Consider the following 16821-nt stretch of genomic DNA (forward strand, 5'->3'; position numbering starts at 1 on the left):
TGTGTGTGTGTGCGTGTATGCGTGTGTGTGTGTGTGTGTGTGTATGCGTGTGTGTGTGCGTGCGTGCGTATGAGTGCGTGTGTGTGTGCGTGTGTGTGTGTATGTGCGTGCGTATGCGTGTGTATGTGAGTGTGTGTGTGTGTGTGCGTGCGTGCGTGTGCGTATGTGTGTGTGTGTTCCATGCGGCAGACACAAGGCCACAGTGCTGGGCCTCACTGCTCCTCAGAGTAAACAAGGGGGCCTCATGCGCACACAGCCAGCCCTCTGTTGCCATGGAGACCACGGCAGCCCTTTTGTGGAGCCGGGAGAATGCAACAGGTACCTCCAAACAGCCACTGCTCCAGATACTGCACACACACACACACACACACACACACACACACACACCTCCTGTGTACGCAGCATGTGCGCATATATTAACGTGGTCATGTGACCCTCTCGCCATTTCAGTCTATGACATCATTACAGGCATTTAGCAGACGCTCTTATCCAGAGCGACTTACACAACTTTTTTTTTACATAGCATTTTACATTTTACCTTATATCCACTTATACAGCTGGATATATACTGAAGCAATGCAGGTTAAGTACCTCGCTCAAGGCTACCACGGCAGTGTCCTACCCAGGAATCGAACCTATGACCTTCAGGTTACAAGACCTCTTCCTTACCCATTATACCGCACTGCCGCCCAAGCGCCCTGCTCACCCACTGACTCAGAAGGAGGCACACTAACTCACTCGTCTTTATTCAGCTGCTGGTAATCAATCACACCTTAGCTGACACATCATCAAACAAACTCACTCTCTCACTGGCTGAATCATTCACTAACTCGCCAGCGCACTAAGGATCAGATTAACTAAGACCTGTAGCGTATGCAAAACGTTTCAGCACATGCAAAGCTGAAAACACAAACGACGACTGGTGTGAAACAAATACCGTGACCTATCAGTGATACTGTTATTGGTTTTGCGTCTGCTAAAAGGTTTCGTACATGCTATAGCCTAGTTCTTAGTAAATCAGACCCCAAGTCACTGATTTGCTTACTAGCCGACACACTTGCCTGATGAAAGAAATGCTTTTCTGAGAGTCTTAATTTACCAGTATAAACAAAAGAATAATACTTTAAAATAACTTGGTTCTAACCTGTCCCTCAAACAAATGTTGAGGCACCTGAACCAGAACAACTTACACAAATTACATTTTGTTTTACAAACAATCCCAACAAATGTATACAGCGGGACATTTGCTGAAGCTATTCAGCCGATGTGCCGTAGCTTTGCTCAAGGGTACAGTGGCTGTGCCCCACCTGGGAATCACACCCGCAACCTTTCACAAGCACAGCTGCCTAACCACAGCGCTACACGCATCCTCTGAATGGCTTCTGAACCATGACTGAGTGAGGAGCCAAACAGGCCGCCAGGGCCAAGCACTCAAAGACATGGGGAGTCAGAGAATCTCCAGCCACTTATATATATATATATATTGGGCTGGAAATACCTCATTCATGAAACAAGTGTATGATTACATTTAATCCTAAACTGTGAGTAAGAACGTTTCTAAGAACATTCCGGCATTCATCATTTAAAAAAAATATATATTATCTGTATTTGCTCGTGGCGGTTTCCTCAGGCTAATCACATGAATAAGATTACGCATAAAATTTACAAACAGTCAGCATTCATCATCTCGTGCACCAGGGATATGCACAAAAACAAAGACCTGCACATGTGCCATGAATCGCATATTGGTTTTGGTCGGAACATTCTTAAGAACAAAAGTAAAAATTATTTAAGAGGTTTGATGAATGGTGCCCATTGTATCTTAGTAGAGCGCTTCGTATAGCGTGCGTTAGCTAATCTTATCCTGAAAGGGCCGGTGCGTGCAGGCTTTCGTCCCAACCAAGCAGTTACACACCTGATTCTAATCAACCACTGAAGTTGCTAAGAACCTTCATTAGTAGAATCAGGTGTGCATCTGCTTGGTTGAAACAAAAGCCTGCATCCATACCGGCCTTTTCTCGATAAGATTGAGGACCCGTGCACAACAGGATTGGACACAATAAAAACACCACAAGGAAACGCACTTTGAAGTAACTACGTGCCAATTACAAAGGCATCTACACTGGTGAGTCATATTAAGGTAGGCCTACATGGCAATTAGCAGCATTATCAGTTATAAAAGAGCCGCAACAAACAGCATTTCCAAATGTGAGCTTCCAAAGCAACTAACAATAACAAGAGGACGAATAGTCGGTGCACCCGTTGCAGGTGCTTCGGTTAAAAAATACATTTTAAAAAATACAGAATTGTTTAATGTGGCAAGTGGCAGTGTCTAAAATTACGGAATGTAACAAAACACGAACAAACTGCTTCGGTAAAGAAGAACAGTTAACTTGAAGTTCTGGACAAGCTCCTCGTTCAAAAAAATTGTCAACCATTTGGGAGTTTGTATGCCGCGTAGCTATTCAACAGTATGTAATGTACCTGACCGAAGCATTAAAACCGACCCCGGAATCGAAGCTTAAAATCAAACCGCGTGTTCGAATATACGTTTAAATGCTGCCTCCGTCCTTCTTCAGATGCACTGCTTCCAAAACTTAACAGGCCGTTAATGGTTAACTGGCGGAACTACATAGAATTGCGGAGGTCACAAAATTCAATATGTAATGCACAATGTGTAATTACGTCAATGTGGATGCACATTTCCCACCGGACAAAAAAATGTTAACGATACGTAGGCTACGCTACGCAGGTGTAATGCAATCGTGCTGTGCTACCAACAGTTATCAAATCGATTAAAACCCGAAGCATTTGAGGGTAGGCTACTGTACCACCTCAGTGGTCACTGGAGCTTGAAGCCGCGTTTACGCTGCAATCAACTTACCACTCCGAGGAAAGCAGTTTGTGTTTTTTTCCCCTCAAAAACGAAGACTTGGATCTTGTCCTAATGGTTACAGAGAGAACGTTCTTGGTTGTTCATTTAGTTCATCTGGCGGAAATGTAAAATCAAATGGTTGTTAATAGCCGTTTACAGTAACGGAACATAACATTAGGCTACTCGGCACGTTTCTACACCGTCTTGACTTTCTAGTGTTTCCAACAATCTGGCAGAGTTTGTGCCGAACAATGTTACGTATGTCGGTGTGCAGTCTTGCGCAGTGCTTTGTCCTGTCTGCATCGCAGTCATAATGACGACAATACCTGGGATTAAGCACGCACGCTAATAGCCTACACACAAGACGCCGTTTTCATTCTTGAACAACACCGTAGCACGAATTGCGCCATTTAGCCAGTTCCGTTTCGTAGCGAGTCAAGCGACGTTCTGTCAGATGGAACTAATATGTTGAATCTGCACCGTGAATTGCTTTTAATCGGGTTATTTTATCGCCTCGTCGGTTCTCCCACAGATATGATTTCAGGTGACCTGTTGCAGAAAACAACCACTTTGCGCCCCTGTAGGCAACCACGCAGGATATAAAAATTCCGTCTCCTTTCAGTGAAAACAATGGATTGGGGAAGGGCAATCTGCTACAGTACCGGTCTTGATCCTTTGTTTGTTTTGTACAGTCGGCTGCACGCGTGGCTTCATTGTAAGCTTATAAGCACTTGAAGAACCAATACGAGTTCGTTTCCACTGACCCACTTTAGCCATACCCGATTCCTCGCGACATGAAACCATAAGTACAATAGCTGGCCAGGTGCCGAGGGGAGTTGAAAAGGTTTCAGTCTGTTAGTCGCGGGCAGTGCCCCAAGCAGAAGTTTCGGGGCTGCGCAGGTACAGGTGCTCAAAGTGAGAAGAGGGCCCACCACCCTAGGTTATTAGTTGCCCCCATTTTTTAAAATTTAATCTTTATTTATACAGGTAGGTTGACTGAGCATGCATGCTCCTTTGCAGCAACGCCCTGTGGATGCCCCACCCAAGTAGCCTGAACTGCATATCTTTAGGTTGTGGGAGGAAACCAGAGTAGTAGTACCCAGATGAAACTCATGCTGGCACGGGGGAGAACATGCCATAGGCGTAGATTTCGGGGGAGACACAGGGGATACGTCCCCCTCAATATTTATAACGTGCATACGTTCCCCCCAATAAAAACATGAAAGAAGCATTTCCACCGTAAATTGATGCAGAAAAGGCACAAATTGGTGCATAAAAATTCACCAGAATGCAGGAAATGAAGTGATGGACACTCAATTTCCTGTGGGAGGACCCCCAGACCCCCTGCTTAATGTGTCTGCCCCCCAATGTTCAAACGAAACCTATGCCACTGGAACATGCAGACTGCACACAGAAAGGCCCCATCTGGGGTTAGTACCGTACCATGGTTTTTCTTGCTGTGAGGTGATGGTGCTATACACTGCATCACCGTGCCATCCTAATATGAAATAATAGGCACTAAAATTAATTACAACAACAACAATAATAATAATGGCCATAAGGGGCTAGGGAGTTTGAGAAACCTGTGGAGTGTGGGAACGGGGGAAAGCTCAGGTGTAGTCGTCCAACGTAAACAAAGGTCCCATCTTGTCTCGTCTTGCTACTGTGTGTTTGTGTCAGGCCCCCTCCATGAAAAAGAGATTTCCTTCTCAATGGAGCTTCCTGGTGTTGAATAAAAGGATATAAAAGATAATTGCTGGTGCAGAGCAGATACCGTAGGTTTGCGGTTTACGGTCCAGGAGTAACAGTGAAAATTGTAGCCTGACGCCCAACGTGACCGGGCTGTCCTGATTTCAGGGACCCCCCCGCATTTCACCCCCTTTTCACATGAATGAATGAATGAATGAATGAATGAATGAATGAATGCATTTATATGGCACTTTTTCACGCTGAAAGTGCTTTACAGTGATGAGGGAGAACTCTCCTCACCTACCGCCTCCAGTGTGCTGCACCCACTCGGGTGATGCATGGCAGCCAGCTTCTCACCCAAACGCTAATCAGCTGAGGTGGAGAGGGAGAGAACAATTGTCCCATATTTCAGTTGGCTCATATTTAAATGAGTTACCTGACAGTAATTTCCATTATGTATCCTCCAGAGAAAATCCCCCCCCCCCCCCCCCCCCCAAATCCTGGGCTTCATGCCAGAGATGAGAGGAGCCAACGTGTCACGGGCAGCTTTGACGAGAGGTGCCCCAACACCGGATAGTGACAAATGATTTACATTACATCGCATGCATTTAACAGACGCCCTTATCCGGAGCGACTTACACAATTTTCACACCTTTTTAAAAAAATGTTTTTACGTAGTATCAGTTTGCACAGCCGGCTATATACTGAAGCAATGCAGGTTAAGTACTTTGCTCAAAGGTACGATGGCAGTGTCCTACCTGGGAATCAAACCCGCAACTCTCAGGTTACAGGTCCAGTTCCCTAACTCTTATACTACACTACCGATTTGACATGGTAAGAATGTCCTTGCCCCAGCAACCATTTTGAAGGGTGATATTAGCTGAATAAAGCACTGGAACACTTGTGTGTGGCACAAATATAACCTAATTTCATAGACTCAAGCAGGGACGCCCTAATTCAGATTTATGGTTCACACCCTTTGGTAGGCTTTTCCTGGGTAAGCCCCCTTTTTTCCCTGTTCCCTGGGTAGCTGGGCTTATGCATGTTGGTTTTCCCCTCTTTCTTGCCCATGTGACACCTTCAAAAAGTACTACCCGGCTTTAGGAAACGGAGAAGTCGTCTGGATTATCACCTTCTGAATACGAATGGGGAGAATGATTCGAGGTTTTTATTTTATTTTATCTCTTTTAAGTCTGAGCAGGTATTTTCCATCCCTCAAGACTCGTAAAAACCTGCATTTTTTTTCTGTCTCCGTCTCGCTTCAGTGACACGCTCAGGCCGTGGGCGTGAGGGCGTGTGAATTTTAATGCGATGCATCACCCCGTTAATCCCCCCGTCCTGCCTGCCTGCCTGCGCCTCTGAGAGGAACAGCAGGAAGTGAAAGCCGGACGGACAGCAATAACAAAAGGAGCGCGCGGAACGCAATTATCCAACAATGGAACGCCACGTACCTTTGCCCCCGTTGCCATAGAGACGACGGAGTGGCAGAATTCCATAATTATAGAGCTCTGACTACCAGGTTAATGTCTCTCTTTTTTTTTTTTCTCCCTATGTTTTTTTTTCTTTCCCACACATTCCTTGAAATTTATTTCTATCTCTTTTTTTAATGTTATTTAAGGCAAAAATCCTTTCCCATCTCGTCACCTGCATGCCAGGCCTGATTACAGTGCTAGTGCCAAATGTAAAACTGACACAGCACACACACAGTGGCTGGGCTATCATAGAAGCATTTATCTTGATAGTCTTTAGGCAGTATATCTGCTATGCAGTCTGTGAGTTACATTTCGAGCATTAGCATTATGCACGTGAGTGAAAGATGAATTAATGTGCGTGATTAATTTAAACTGAGGCGATTTAGCTGTGATTTAGCGGCTCAATAAAAGTAGTTTTGTTCTTGTTTGTGTAGTTTAGTTTAATGTTCAGTAGTGTAGTTGTCGTTGACAAGTTGTCGACTGAGTCTGAACTTCTTTCACTTGCAGTCTCTTGTGGGATTATACTACCCCCCCCCCCCCCCGCCCCCCCATGGGGAATTACTGCACTTTGATCCCTGATATTTGCACTTGTGTTTGAACTGAAATTCTCTCTGGATTAGAGTGTATGCTAAATGCCAGTGTGTGTGTGTGCGTGTGTGTGTGCAGCAGGTATTTGGGAACCTGTGCGTGCCTGAGTGTATTAGTACCAGGTATTTGGAATATTGGAGTGTGTGTGTGTGTGTGTGTGCACGTCCATGTGCGTGTGTATGTTGCCCCCATACGTGACCCAACATCACAGCTACAAAGCAGGGAGGTATACAGCATTTTTTATTGATGTATATGAGCATATAACTGTTCGACAGTGCATGAATAAATAAGGCTTTGTGCTGTTTACGATGACAATTCATCGCTTAAAGCAACCACCAAACTCGGAATGACTGACAACAGAGCACTCGCTGCAGCAGGTAGATGGAGAACTGAGTAAACTGGATTTCTGACTGAACTGACTGATAGTCAACGTTACAAATATCGACTAGTGAGTAATATCTAGTATATCAGATTGTACAGACATACCACAGTGTCATTGTTCTGTAACTGGCAAATATTTTGTGATTTTTGTATAACTGAAGTGACTGTAATACTATATACCTGACGGCTTTTTTTTTTTTGAACATGTAATAAATGTAAGAAATATTGCATACATTTGGTAACATTCCATGCGTTTGCTAAATGCGTGAAACCTTTAGCCATTTGTATGAAATATTGATACATATTCTCAAAGACACTTTTAAGCAATATTTTTTTTAAATGAATTAAATGAATATTAAATGAATATTAACGAATATTAAATCGCCCAAAATACAGTTTCAAGAGACAAGCCCTTTTGTTTATCAAATTATTTGTGCCAAATACATATCTCACAATGAACTTCAACACCTCTGGTAGAGCCATCATTCACGTTCCCAGATAATTGTGATATGCTAGGGCCGTGTCAGACTCTTCATTAATGAAAACTCAGAGCGTTGTAGTATTTCTGGGCCACATGGTGGCGCTAACCCACCATGAAAAAAGTTCATTTTCATTTGTTTCCTTTCTGCATTAAAAAAAATCTATGTTTATGTTACTTTATGAAATTTTTTTTTAACCACAAGGGTGTAAGGGGGGTGGGGGGGAGGGGGGCAGTGTTATATAATGGTTAGGGAACTGAACATGTGACCTGAATGTTGCGGGTTTGATTGGTAGGTAGGACACTGCTGTTGTACGCCTGAGCAGGCTGCACAACCCGAATTCCCTCCGCATATATCCAATTATATGAATGGACGCTACTGAATGCGCAAACGCAAAAAAAAAAAGTTAGGCTCGTTACTCTCGTTAAAGCACCTCGTTAAGCACCTGCAATGTAAATAATGATTCAGAAACTGAGACTTGAGGAGCTGGCTGTCCTAATGTGTATTTAGTGATGGTTTTTTTTTTCTACTGTAATAGACATTCAGGCATCGACAGCGACCATGGTCCGGGTCCGGTCCGCTCCGGGTCCGGGTCCGGTTCCGGTTCCGGTTCTAAGGCCACGTGCAGCACTTGCATTGGTCGCTGAAGACGGTGCCGGGGCTGCAGTTCTGGACCCAGGTTCTGCCGTGGGCGCACTGGTAGAACGCGTTGCGGTTGGTCTGGACCGGGTACAACCCGTCGGGCCTGCCGGAGCAGAAGCCGCTGCCAGGGGGCGCCGTCGAGGTGGTGGTGGTTGTCGTGGTGGTGGGAGGCGTGGCCTTGGTTGTGGTTGTCGCTCCCGGGGGGAGGGTGGTGGTGGGGGGCAGTGGCGGCAGTTCTAGAAACAAGATGCACGTTACTCTCCTGTCTCTTACTGTTTACCTGCCCAGGTACAACGGATGAAATTTAGCTTGATGGCTAATTCTGGGACAGACAACTTGCAAATAAATAAAATAAAATATAATAAAATACTCTTCTCTGAGATCTGAAAAACGAGTTTATGAAGTTATGCTTTTCAAGTGAATTGACTCCTCTCACTTTAGTAGATTTAGTAGATTTTAGGGCTTTATGCCAGAATGTAGCTAATGAAAAGCAGTTAATCATTAAAAATGTGAAATCTCACCGATATTGAGCAGCTTGTGCAGGTGGCCCATGAGAGGGTATGTCCCCTGCCCGCAGAACTGCCCGGTGAAATCATCCAGGTCCAGAGCCCAGACAAACGCCCCTCCAAACTTCTTATCTTTCAGGTAGCGCACCTACAGTGAGAGGGACGGGAGAGAGGAGAAGAAGCAAGGCCTTTAGCCCTTTAAGGAGTGAGATCACGTGTGTGTCATTAGAATGCCCTTAACTGAACATTCTAATGCTGATGTCACAATCACTACTGGCAGCTGAAAGCAAGAACTCTAGAACACTGACTTTGAACACAAAAGCAACGGAGTTCTAGAACACGGACTTTGAACACAAGTGAAAGCAATGGAGTTCTAGAACACTGACTTTGAACACAAGTGAAAGCAATGGAGTTCTAGAACACTGACTTTGGGGGGGAGAAATGTTCTGAAAACCTACTCTTCAAAAGGGTAAAGGACCTTTAGCCTTTTCAGAGATGGGTTTTTAGCTCTTTAAGGTGTGAGATCGCAAGCATGTGATCAGAATGTTCTTAACGGAACGTTCTCCTGACGAAACGGGCCGCGCGGTACCTTGGTCTCGTAGCTCTCCTGCGTGTCGAAGCCCACCCACTCGTTGGCTTTGGCAGCGTACGGAACCTTCTGGTCCTGAATCCACTGCACGGTGGTTCCTTGGAGGAAGGTGCAGATCTGAGAGAGAGAGAGGGAGAGATGGACAGGGAGCAGGACGGAGAGAGAGAGATAGACACAAAGCGGGATGAAGAGAGAGAGAGAGGGAGGGAGGGAAAGAGGTCAATACTGCTGGTGTGTTGTTTCCGTAAATCTGTGTTGGCGTGTGCTCCTGTTCTATGTCCTATTGTCCTTTTTATGTATAGCAGCATTGTATTGTATCCAACTGCTTTGGAAACACAGTTACGATTCGGGGGGCTTTAATGGGAGGAAGGTGGGGGGGGTCCTGATTTGGTCAGGGGGCAGGGGGGATCCTGACGGGCGGGATCCTCACCTCGTAGTAGGACCAGAAGCCGGCCTCCCGGGTGTAGGTGCCGGCCGACGCCGGGCCGCTCGAGGACGCCCCCACGCCGGTGTCCCGGGACGTCAAGCGGAAGGTGCGGCCGTACGTGGCGAAGCCCATCCTCAGCTTCTCCACCGGCGCACCCTGGTCCCGCCAGTACGTCATGGCGTAGTCCTGAGAGAGAGAGAGAGGGAGAGAGGGAGGGAAGGGGAGAAGAAAGGAGGGACAGAGAGGGAGAAAGGGTTAGAGAAAGGGGGTAAGGAGGTGAGGTAGAGAGGGTGAGAGAGTGATGGAGAAGGGATGGATGTGGGAGAGAGAGAGAGAGAGAGAGAGAGGGTGGGAGGGAGGGAGGGAGAGGAGTGAGGGGGAGAAGAAAGGAGGGACAGAGAGGGAGAGAGGGTAAGAGGGTGATGGAGAGGGAGAGAGGGTTAGGGAAAGGGGGTAAGGAGGTGAGGTAGAGAGGGTGAGAGAGTGATGGAGAAGGGATGGATGTGGGAGGGAGAGAGAGAGGGTGGGGGAGAGGAAAGGGGAATTTGGAAGAGAGGGACAGGGAGGCAGATGGGGAGAAAGGAGAGAGGGTTATGGCGAGGGAGAGAAAGGAAGAAGGGGCAAAAATATTGATTATGACCCTGTCAAGTGCAGTGTCAAAGCAGAGCATCATACACAGCAGATTGCCTGCAGTGTATGACCAGCGGTAAGTGCACCTGTAGTGAATGACTAGCGGTAAGTGCACCTGCAGTGCATGGTTAGCGGTAAGTGCACCTGCAGTGCACGGTTAGCGGTAAGTGCACCTGCAGTGAATGACTAGCGGTAAGTGCACCTGCAGTGCATGGTTAGCGGTAAGTGCACCTGCAGTGCATGGTTAGCGGTAAGTGCACCTGCAGTGCACGGTTAGCGGTAAGTGCACCTGCAGTGCACGGTTAGCGGTAAGTGCACCAGCAGTGCACGGTTAGCGGTAAGTGCACCAGCAGTGCACGGTTAGCGGTAAGTGCACCTGCAGTGCATGGTTAGCGGTAAGTGCACCTGCAGTGCATGGTTAGCGGTAAGTGCACCTGCAGCGCACGGTTAGCGGTGAGGGCGGTTCAGAGCTGCTTACGGTGTTGAAGTAGATGAGCTCTCCTTGCTCCTGGGCCCCGCGGTACAGGGGGCTGTTGTGCCCGGTGAAGGTCTGCCAGGCGCCGTTGAAGTCGTAGGTCATCACGTTGATGAAGTCCAGGTATCTGAGACGGATTCAGTGCCTTCAGAACCCCTCAATGTTCCTCAAAAAGTTCACTCCTACGTCTTAAAATGTACCCCTTGTTCCGTACTCATAAATGCTCCGTTTCTAACTCACTAATGACCTTTGATTGAATCTCTACTAAAACCAAAACATGTACAAGATTATTTCATCTCAATGTACAAAATTAAATTAATCAAATATTGGAATACAAAATAAATATTTAAGTAATAGAAGTGAGAGTATGTTTGTATTTTCTGAAGAACCCTGGAATTGTAATATTGTCACTCGTGAAGGAGCATTACCATCTTTGTTATCACGTTTTAAACCAACTCTGTTTCCACGCTGTACATGCAAACAGAACTTGTCAGTATCCCTAGAAAAAAAGACTTCCAGGGAAGTGCCTTGAAATTCCCTGACTTAACCTTGCAAGAGGGAAAAAGTGTGTTCGGCAACTACAACAGGACCCCATGTGGAGAACATCTGAAAGAGATGAGTTGGCTTCTGTCAACACCTGCTACAAGCTCACCATTCCAGGAAGTGCCTCACCTGAGTTTCTCTCAACCCGTGTCCCTAACCAACCCCTGAAAGGGGACACCTGACTCCGACCACTCCTGAGTGTGAACTGTCCGTTTCCAGGAAGCATGCACAATGACTTTTAAAAAAATTCGGTATCTTGTAATTCTGCGTCGCAATCTTAGAAGTACTTGAACCTTGCACCTTGTGCAGTAATATCTAATAATGCTCCAGGAAAGAAGTTATCTGTCGGCAGATAACCAGAACTTAATATAGATAAATATTAATTTCTCTGGAATTTTCACAACATGCTCTCTAAGGTTTACGGGCTGGCATGACAGCCTTCCAAAAGTCCGGACTCACTTGGAGATCTCGGCGATTTCGTAACCGGCGTCGATGGTCGCCTTCCCAGCAGCCACTGCGGCGGTGAGCATCAGCCTCGGGCGCCCCGTTGCCGTTCCCTCCGCCTCATAGGCCGCTAACAGCTCCTGCAATTCCACGGACGACCACACGAGGGGGTTAGAGTACACAGATCAGTCAGGGCTGGGCAATTTCAGTCCTGGAGTGCCGGTGTGTTTTCAGGTGTTTCTTTCCACCAGTTACCCTGGCTAAATGAGCTAATTGGCTGTATGCCCCAACACAGGTTCATTCAGGTAGATTGGATCTCAGTGAAACACAAGAACAGTCTTCGGCTGTCATTGATGCGCTTATCAATAAATGTAGTTAAAATGTTAGGTGGCATGATTAAGTAATTAAGGCCAGAGGTTGGCGTGAAAAACAAACTGATACAGCCCTTGTTTGCTCAACTCTGAATTAGTGTCAAGACCCCTGCTCTAGTGTCAGTTTATGCCCATCAAAATCTCAGCCCCAACCATTTACAAAAAAGCCTGGACACTGATCTGGGATCAGGTGGATTGGGTCCAATGTTACTGGCCCCACTGAGCCGGGGAGCAGGCGTGACGAAGGCCCTCCGCAGTCTTCCTCACCTTGCACAGCAGCGTGAACCTCTGCTTGTCCTCTGGGGGGCTCCCTCGAGCTCCGGGGTACTCCCAGTCCAGGTCCAGCCCGTCGAAGCCGTGCGTCCGCAGGAACTTGATGGAGGACTGGATGAACGTCTGCCTGTTGGCTGCTGAGGACACCATGATGGTGAACCTGGGGGGCGGGGGGGAGGTAATCAGATGAGGTGTTTCTCCAAAACTCTATGCTTCAAGACTCCCTAAAGAGGTTCATACTCCTCACCCAACTATATAAGACCTTAAATTAAGACCCACTCCCAGCTACAGCGCAAATAATGGAAGCATGTCTAAATTCTAATGTCATTGCATTAACCATCAGTTTAAATAAGACATGAAGCTATTCAGAATTTACAGTGTTGAAAATAGCTGCAACCATAGACGTAATGTACAGGAGGGACATATAAGGAAGAAAAGGTGAAAGTTTAGCTTAACAAACATGTGGCAGGTTTAAGATGTACAGTAGCCTGTATCTTATTTTATCTGTTATTTTTATCTAATCTAGTCATCTCACCTCTCAGAGGCTACTGAAATGCAGAATCTACTTCCTTAATAGCAAAACTTTCCTGGGAGAGGACCGGCAAACCCCCATTCACCCCCCCACCCACACTCGTGAACCCCCTCCCCCTTCAAAATTGAAATTATGCAACTGGCTGCAACTACCACAACATTGACAGGAATGAGTACACAAGAGTTCTCCTTAAATCCCTGGGATCCTTTAGTTCCCTGTATTATTATAAGGTAGTAGTATTATTACCAGTTCTGGAGTCCTGTATGTATATTATAACCCCTGCATTTCCATGTTTGGTTGTGATCAGCGTTTTATGATGGCACGGAATGATAGAACTCACTGGCTTGTACCGAAGTTCCACCCGCCAACGGCCAGAAGGGTCTTTAGGCTGGGGTTTCTGCAGGAAAGGAATGGGGAAGGAAAAGACCGCAGGATAAGGTTTCAAAACTTCAGTAGTTCACACCGTGTGCCTGACAGCGTAAAACAGGAGAATGTGAAGATAATTAAGTAGCCAAAGAAGCAATCATACCGCCTCAGCTATGATTCACAGGCAAGCTGTAGTGCGTGTGTGTGCACGTGAAAAGCTTTTGCACAAACATTCCCCATCAGGGCTTACACCAAAGTTAGTTAAGTGTATCTCAGTCCTGTTTTTATATTACTGAGGCTTTGCACGCACACACACACACACACACTCTCTCTCTCTCTTTCTCTCTCTCTTTCTCTCTCTCTCTCTCTCTCAAATTCAGGTTGCATTATTAGCAAGAAATACATATGTAAATATTGCCATAGCATCTCACTCACTCACTCACTCACTCACTATTTTTCCAATATTAGTAAAGTCATGCCTCAAATGTCCCCGGTGGTTCCAATGAAAAATTAACCACAGTTCAAAAAAAAAAAAAAAAAAAGAAAAATGAAGGAATGCTTCCGACACGCTTCACATACTTGGTCTTCAGGGCGTTGAAGTCCTTGTAGAGGGCCTCGTCGTTCCACTCGTAGGTCACCAGCTCGTTGGCGTAGTTGACGATGGAGAAGGCGTAGATCAGGTGGGTGCACAGGAACGGGTCCACGTTGGCCGGCATGTACTTCCCCGTCCCGGGTCGGTACTGGGACCAGTTGGTGAAGTAGCAGATCATGTCCATGGCGGTGCCTGGACAGGTAGGGCACGCCTGGTCAGTTTACGAGACGCTGGAACAGTCACCTTGTTTCTTTTTACATTACATCACAGGCATTTAACGGACGCTTTCATCCCCAGTGACTTACACAACTTTTTACCCAGCATTTACACTGCATCCATTTGTACAGCTGGATGTATACTGAAGCAATGCAGGTTATGTACCTTGCTCAAGGGTACAACAGCAGTGTCTAACCCGGGTATTGAACCTGTGTACTTCTAGTTTACCATACAAGACCATGCAAGTTCCTTACCCATTATACAACACTGCCACCCATTTTATTTATTTTACATAAATAAAATGCAAAAATTAGTAAAAAAAAATCATATACTGTAACTCACCCATCTGGCACATCACCAGGCAAAGGCCTGAAAGGAAAAAAAGTAAAGATAATTAGGTCAGTGAAAAAGGAAATGTCACAATAAAGACGCACATTTTCTGTCTGCGCTGTTGCGGGAGCCCTACCTGCGAGGAGAGTAAGCTTGGTCATGATGAGGTCACCACTGCTCAGCCGCGCGCTCCTGCTTTTGTACCTGACAGAAAGAGGAAACAGACTCTCAGTGCCCTGACTCGCCCTCCTGCTCCGGCCCCTGGCCGCCTCCTACACTGTCCCTCTTCCCCAATGGCTGGCTAAAGCAAAAAAAAATTAAAAAAAACAAAAAAAGAAAACCAAACAAACGCACATGCTCAAGTGGTTAACGGACTGACAAAAAAAAAAAAAAAAAAACAGGATCCGATCCCACTGAACACAGAGGGTGCACAGAACAAACGTGCAAAGGCCAACTGGCTTTTGCAACGTTTACATTAGAGACTTTCATTTCATCCTAGAGTTACAAAGTTTTTTTTTTGTTTGTTTGTTTGTTTGTTTGTTTGTTTCTTTCTTTCTTTCTTTCTTTCTTTCTTTGATCAAACGAAAGAATGCCCATGGTTCTAGAACACTCTCGTGAGCGTTCCAGTCCTTCCCACCCGTCTGATCCTAATCCGCAAACGGATTATCAGTGGAAGACATCGGAGCAGGAGTGTGTTCAAAAACCTCGCCCGAAAATCGGGGGGGGAAAAAAAAACCCACAACGTGGTCATCCTCTTACCCTGGGTCCTTCGGTTTTCTGAGACCACGGACGATGGCTCTGTTCTGCCTTATATAGCGCTGCACTCTGGGTCAACACGGACATGGCTGGTGGGGTGGGGGGAGAAAGAAAAAAAAAAAAAAACCTGTGGCCTAATAAACGCTATTATGCATTGATAAGATAAGAGCAAAACATCAGAGTTATTGTGGTAGATCTTGATTGAGGACGCATGATCTTTGACAGAATGCTTCACCCAGGGGGCAAACGAGCCAACCAGGGGAGAAAGACGGGGGGGGGGGGGGGGCAGGATCATTAAACTCTTATTTTGGAAATCCTCCAGGGGGGCTGTTGCCAGGGAGCAGAGTGTTCTTTTAATACCGAGCGAAGGACACCCGAAATTGACCTTTGATCCGGCAAAAAAAAAAAAAAGGGTTTGATATCTGATGGAAGTTACTACAGGTAACTGCCAACAAAAGAATTTAAGTGGAAAGGGATGAGTAAATGAAGCATATTAAGTCTATTGAACGTAGGGGGCTTCCACACAGGGTGTATAACAAGCAGTTAACCAGCCCAGCACACTTACAGCTGGGTCCTTTTTTTGGAGATCTACCATGCCTGGAGGAAGTGACTTGGTCACGGCATGCTTGGTAGGCACTTTGGTGACTTAAGACCGCTGAGCCAGCTGATTTTTCGTGGGAAGAGGCAGCTGGGGTGATGTTGGCACGGAAAAATCTGATTGATTGAGTCCGCTGGCAAAGCGGGTGAATCAGCTGACTAAATGTAAATCTGGAGTGTGACCAGGTTGTTTTTGCCAACTTTAGAGGGACACCTCTCCTTTATTTTGAACAGTAACCTGTGTCATTTTCACCTTTATAAAGGCCTGTTTTTACACCTGACCTGAAAGCTCAGGATAAAAAGGCAGAGTACATCGCTTGCCATTTCACGGACCGGGTATTAATGGCAGTTCTGGGGTGGAATGGGGAAGACGTTTTTCAGTACAAATGTTGCCTTTCGATGTCATAACCATGGACAGCACCGGTTACAGCCAATGCTTTGAAGTCACAGGTCACGGTCACAAGCATACACGGTTGTGGTTTTGGATGCACATCAACCCGTTCAGCTGATGAAATTACTGCTGGCACCCCCCCCCCACCCACCATCCCCCACCCCCCCATCACCCCCTTCTGTCACGTATACAATGAACTATCAAGTTCATCACGCTGCAATACAGGTAGAGGGGAAGAATGTGATTTATATTCAGTAGTTTTTCCTGGAAAGTTTCACATTACTAAAAAAAAATAATAAAAGGTCAGAGACAAAACCTAACTTTCCCAATTCCATGAATGAAATAAAGCATTATAACACTTCCTTGATAAAATAAAGAACAAAAAATGCTGTGAAGACTAAATATGTTTGAGCTTTATGAGATACTGTACAGCTTGCCAGGTTAAAATTATTGTGGTTATGTTCAGTTTAATTCGTTCAAAATCAAAACACGACTTGCAAGAAAACATTGGTAGGTAGCTAACAAGCAAAGTTAGCCTTGCAATCAAGGTTATTCGATCCTACTCAAGTTATCTAGAAAGCAGTGGAAAAAAAACAAGCATGTTCTAATGAAAAACGTTTCAGAATCAGCATCTAAATGTTATAATGCATTTATTAC

The 16821-nt window shown here is 45.8% G+C and overlaps 1 protein-coding gene across 1 annotated transcript; it reads right to left on the reverse strand.

The window, feature by feature from the left end:
- Nucleotides 1-8096: 8096 nt before the first annotated feature.
- LOC118207734 (acidic mammalian chitinase-like) lies at nucleotides 8097-15243 on the reverse strand. Its single transcript, XM_035381685.1, has 12 exons — nucleotides 15180-15243; nucleotides 14557-14624; nucleotides 14433-14459; nucleotides 13862-14066; nucleotides 13257-13313; nucleotides 12379-12544; nucleotides 11756-11880; nucleotides 10757-10880; nucleotides 9652-9834; nucleotides 9222-9338; nucleotides 8648-8780; nucleotides 8097-8362 (listed from the first exon to the last, which is right to left on the reverse strand). Exons 2-12 carry the CDS (start codon nucleotides 14579-14581, stop codon nucleotides 8097-8099), a joined length of 1428 nt encoding a protein of 475 aa, XP_035237576.1. The 5' UTR covers nucleotides 14582-14624; nucleotides 15180-15243.
- Nucleotides 15244-16821: the final 1578 nt, after the last annotated feature.

Source organism: Anguilla anguilla, chromosome 11 (genome assembly GCF_013347855.1).
Source record: "Anguilla anguilla isolate fAngAng1 chromosome 11, fAngAng1.pri, whole genome shotgun sequence".
Classification (NCBI taxonomy): Eukaryota; Metazoa; Chordata; class Actinopteri; order Anguilliformes; family Anguillidae; genus Anguilla; species Anguilla anguilla.

Excerpts from the sequence above, each read along its gene's own strand:
- LOC118207734 (XM_035381685.1), bottom strand. The coding sequence starts at position 14,581 with ATGACCAAGCTTACTCTCCTCGCAG. Across the intron at positions 14,067-14,432 it reads CCTGGTGATGTGCCAGATGG|GCACCGCCATGGACATGATC; the intron begins GTGAGTTACAGT and ends CTACCTGTCCAG. Across the intron at positions 8,781-9,221 it reads AGGAGAGCTACGAGACCAAG|GTGCGCTACCTGAAAGATAA; the intron begins GTACCGCGCGGC and ends CTCTCACTGTAG.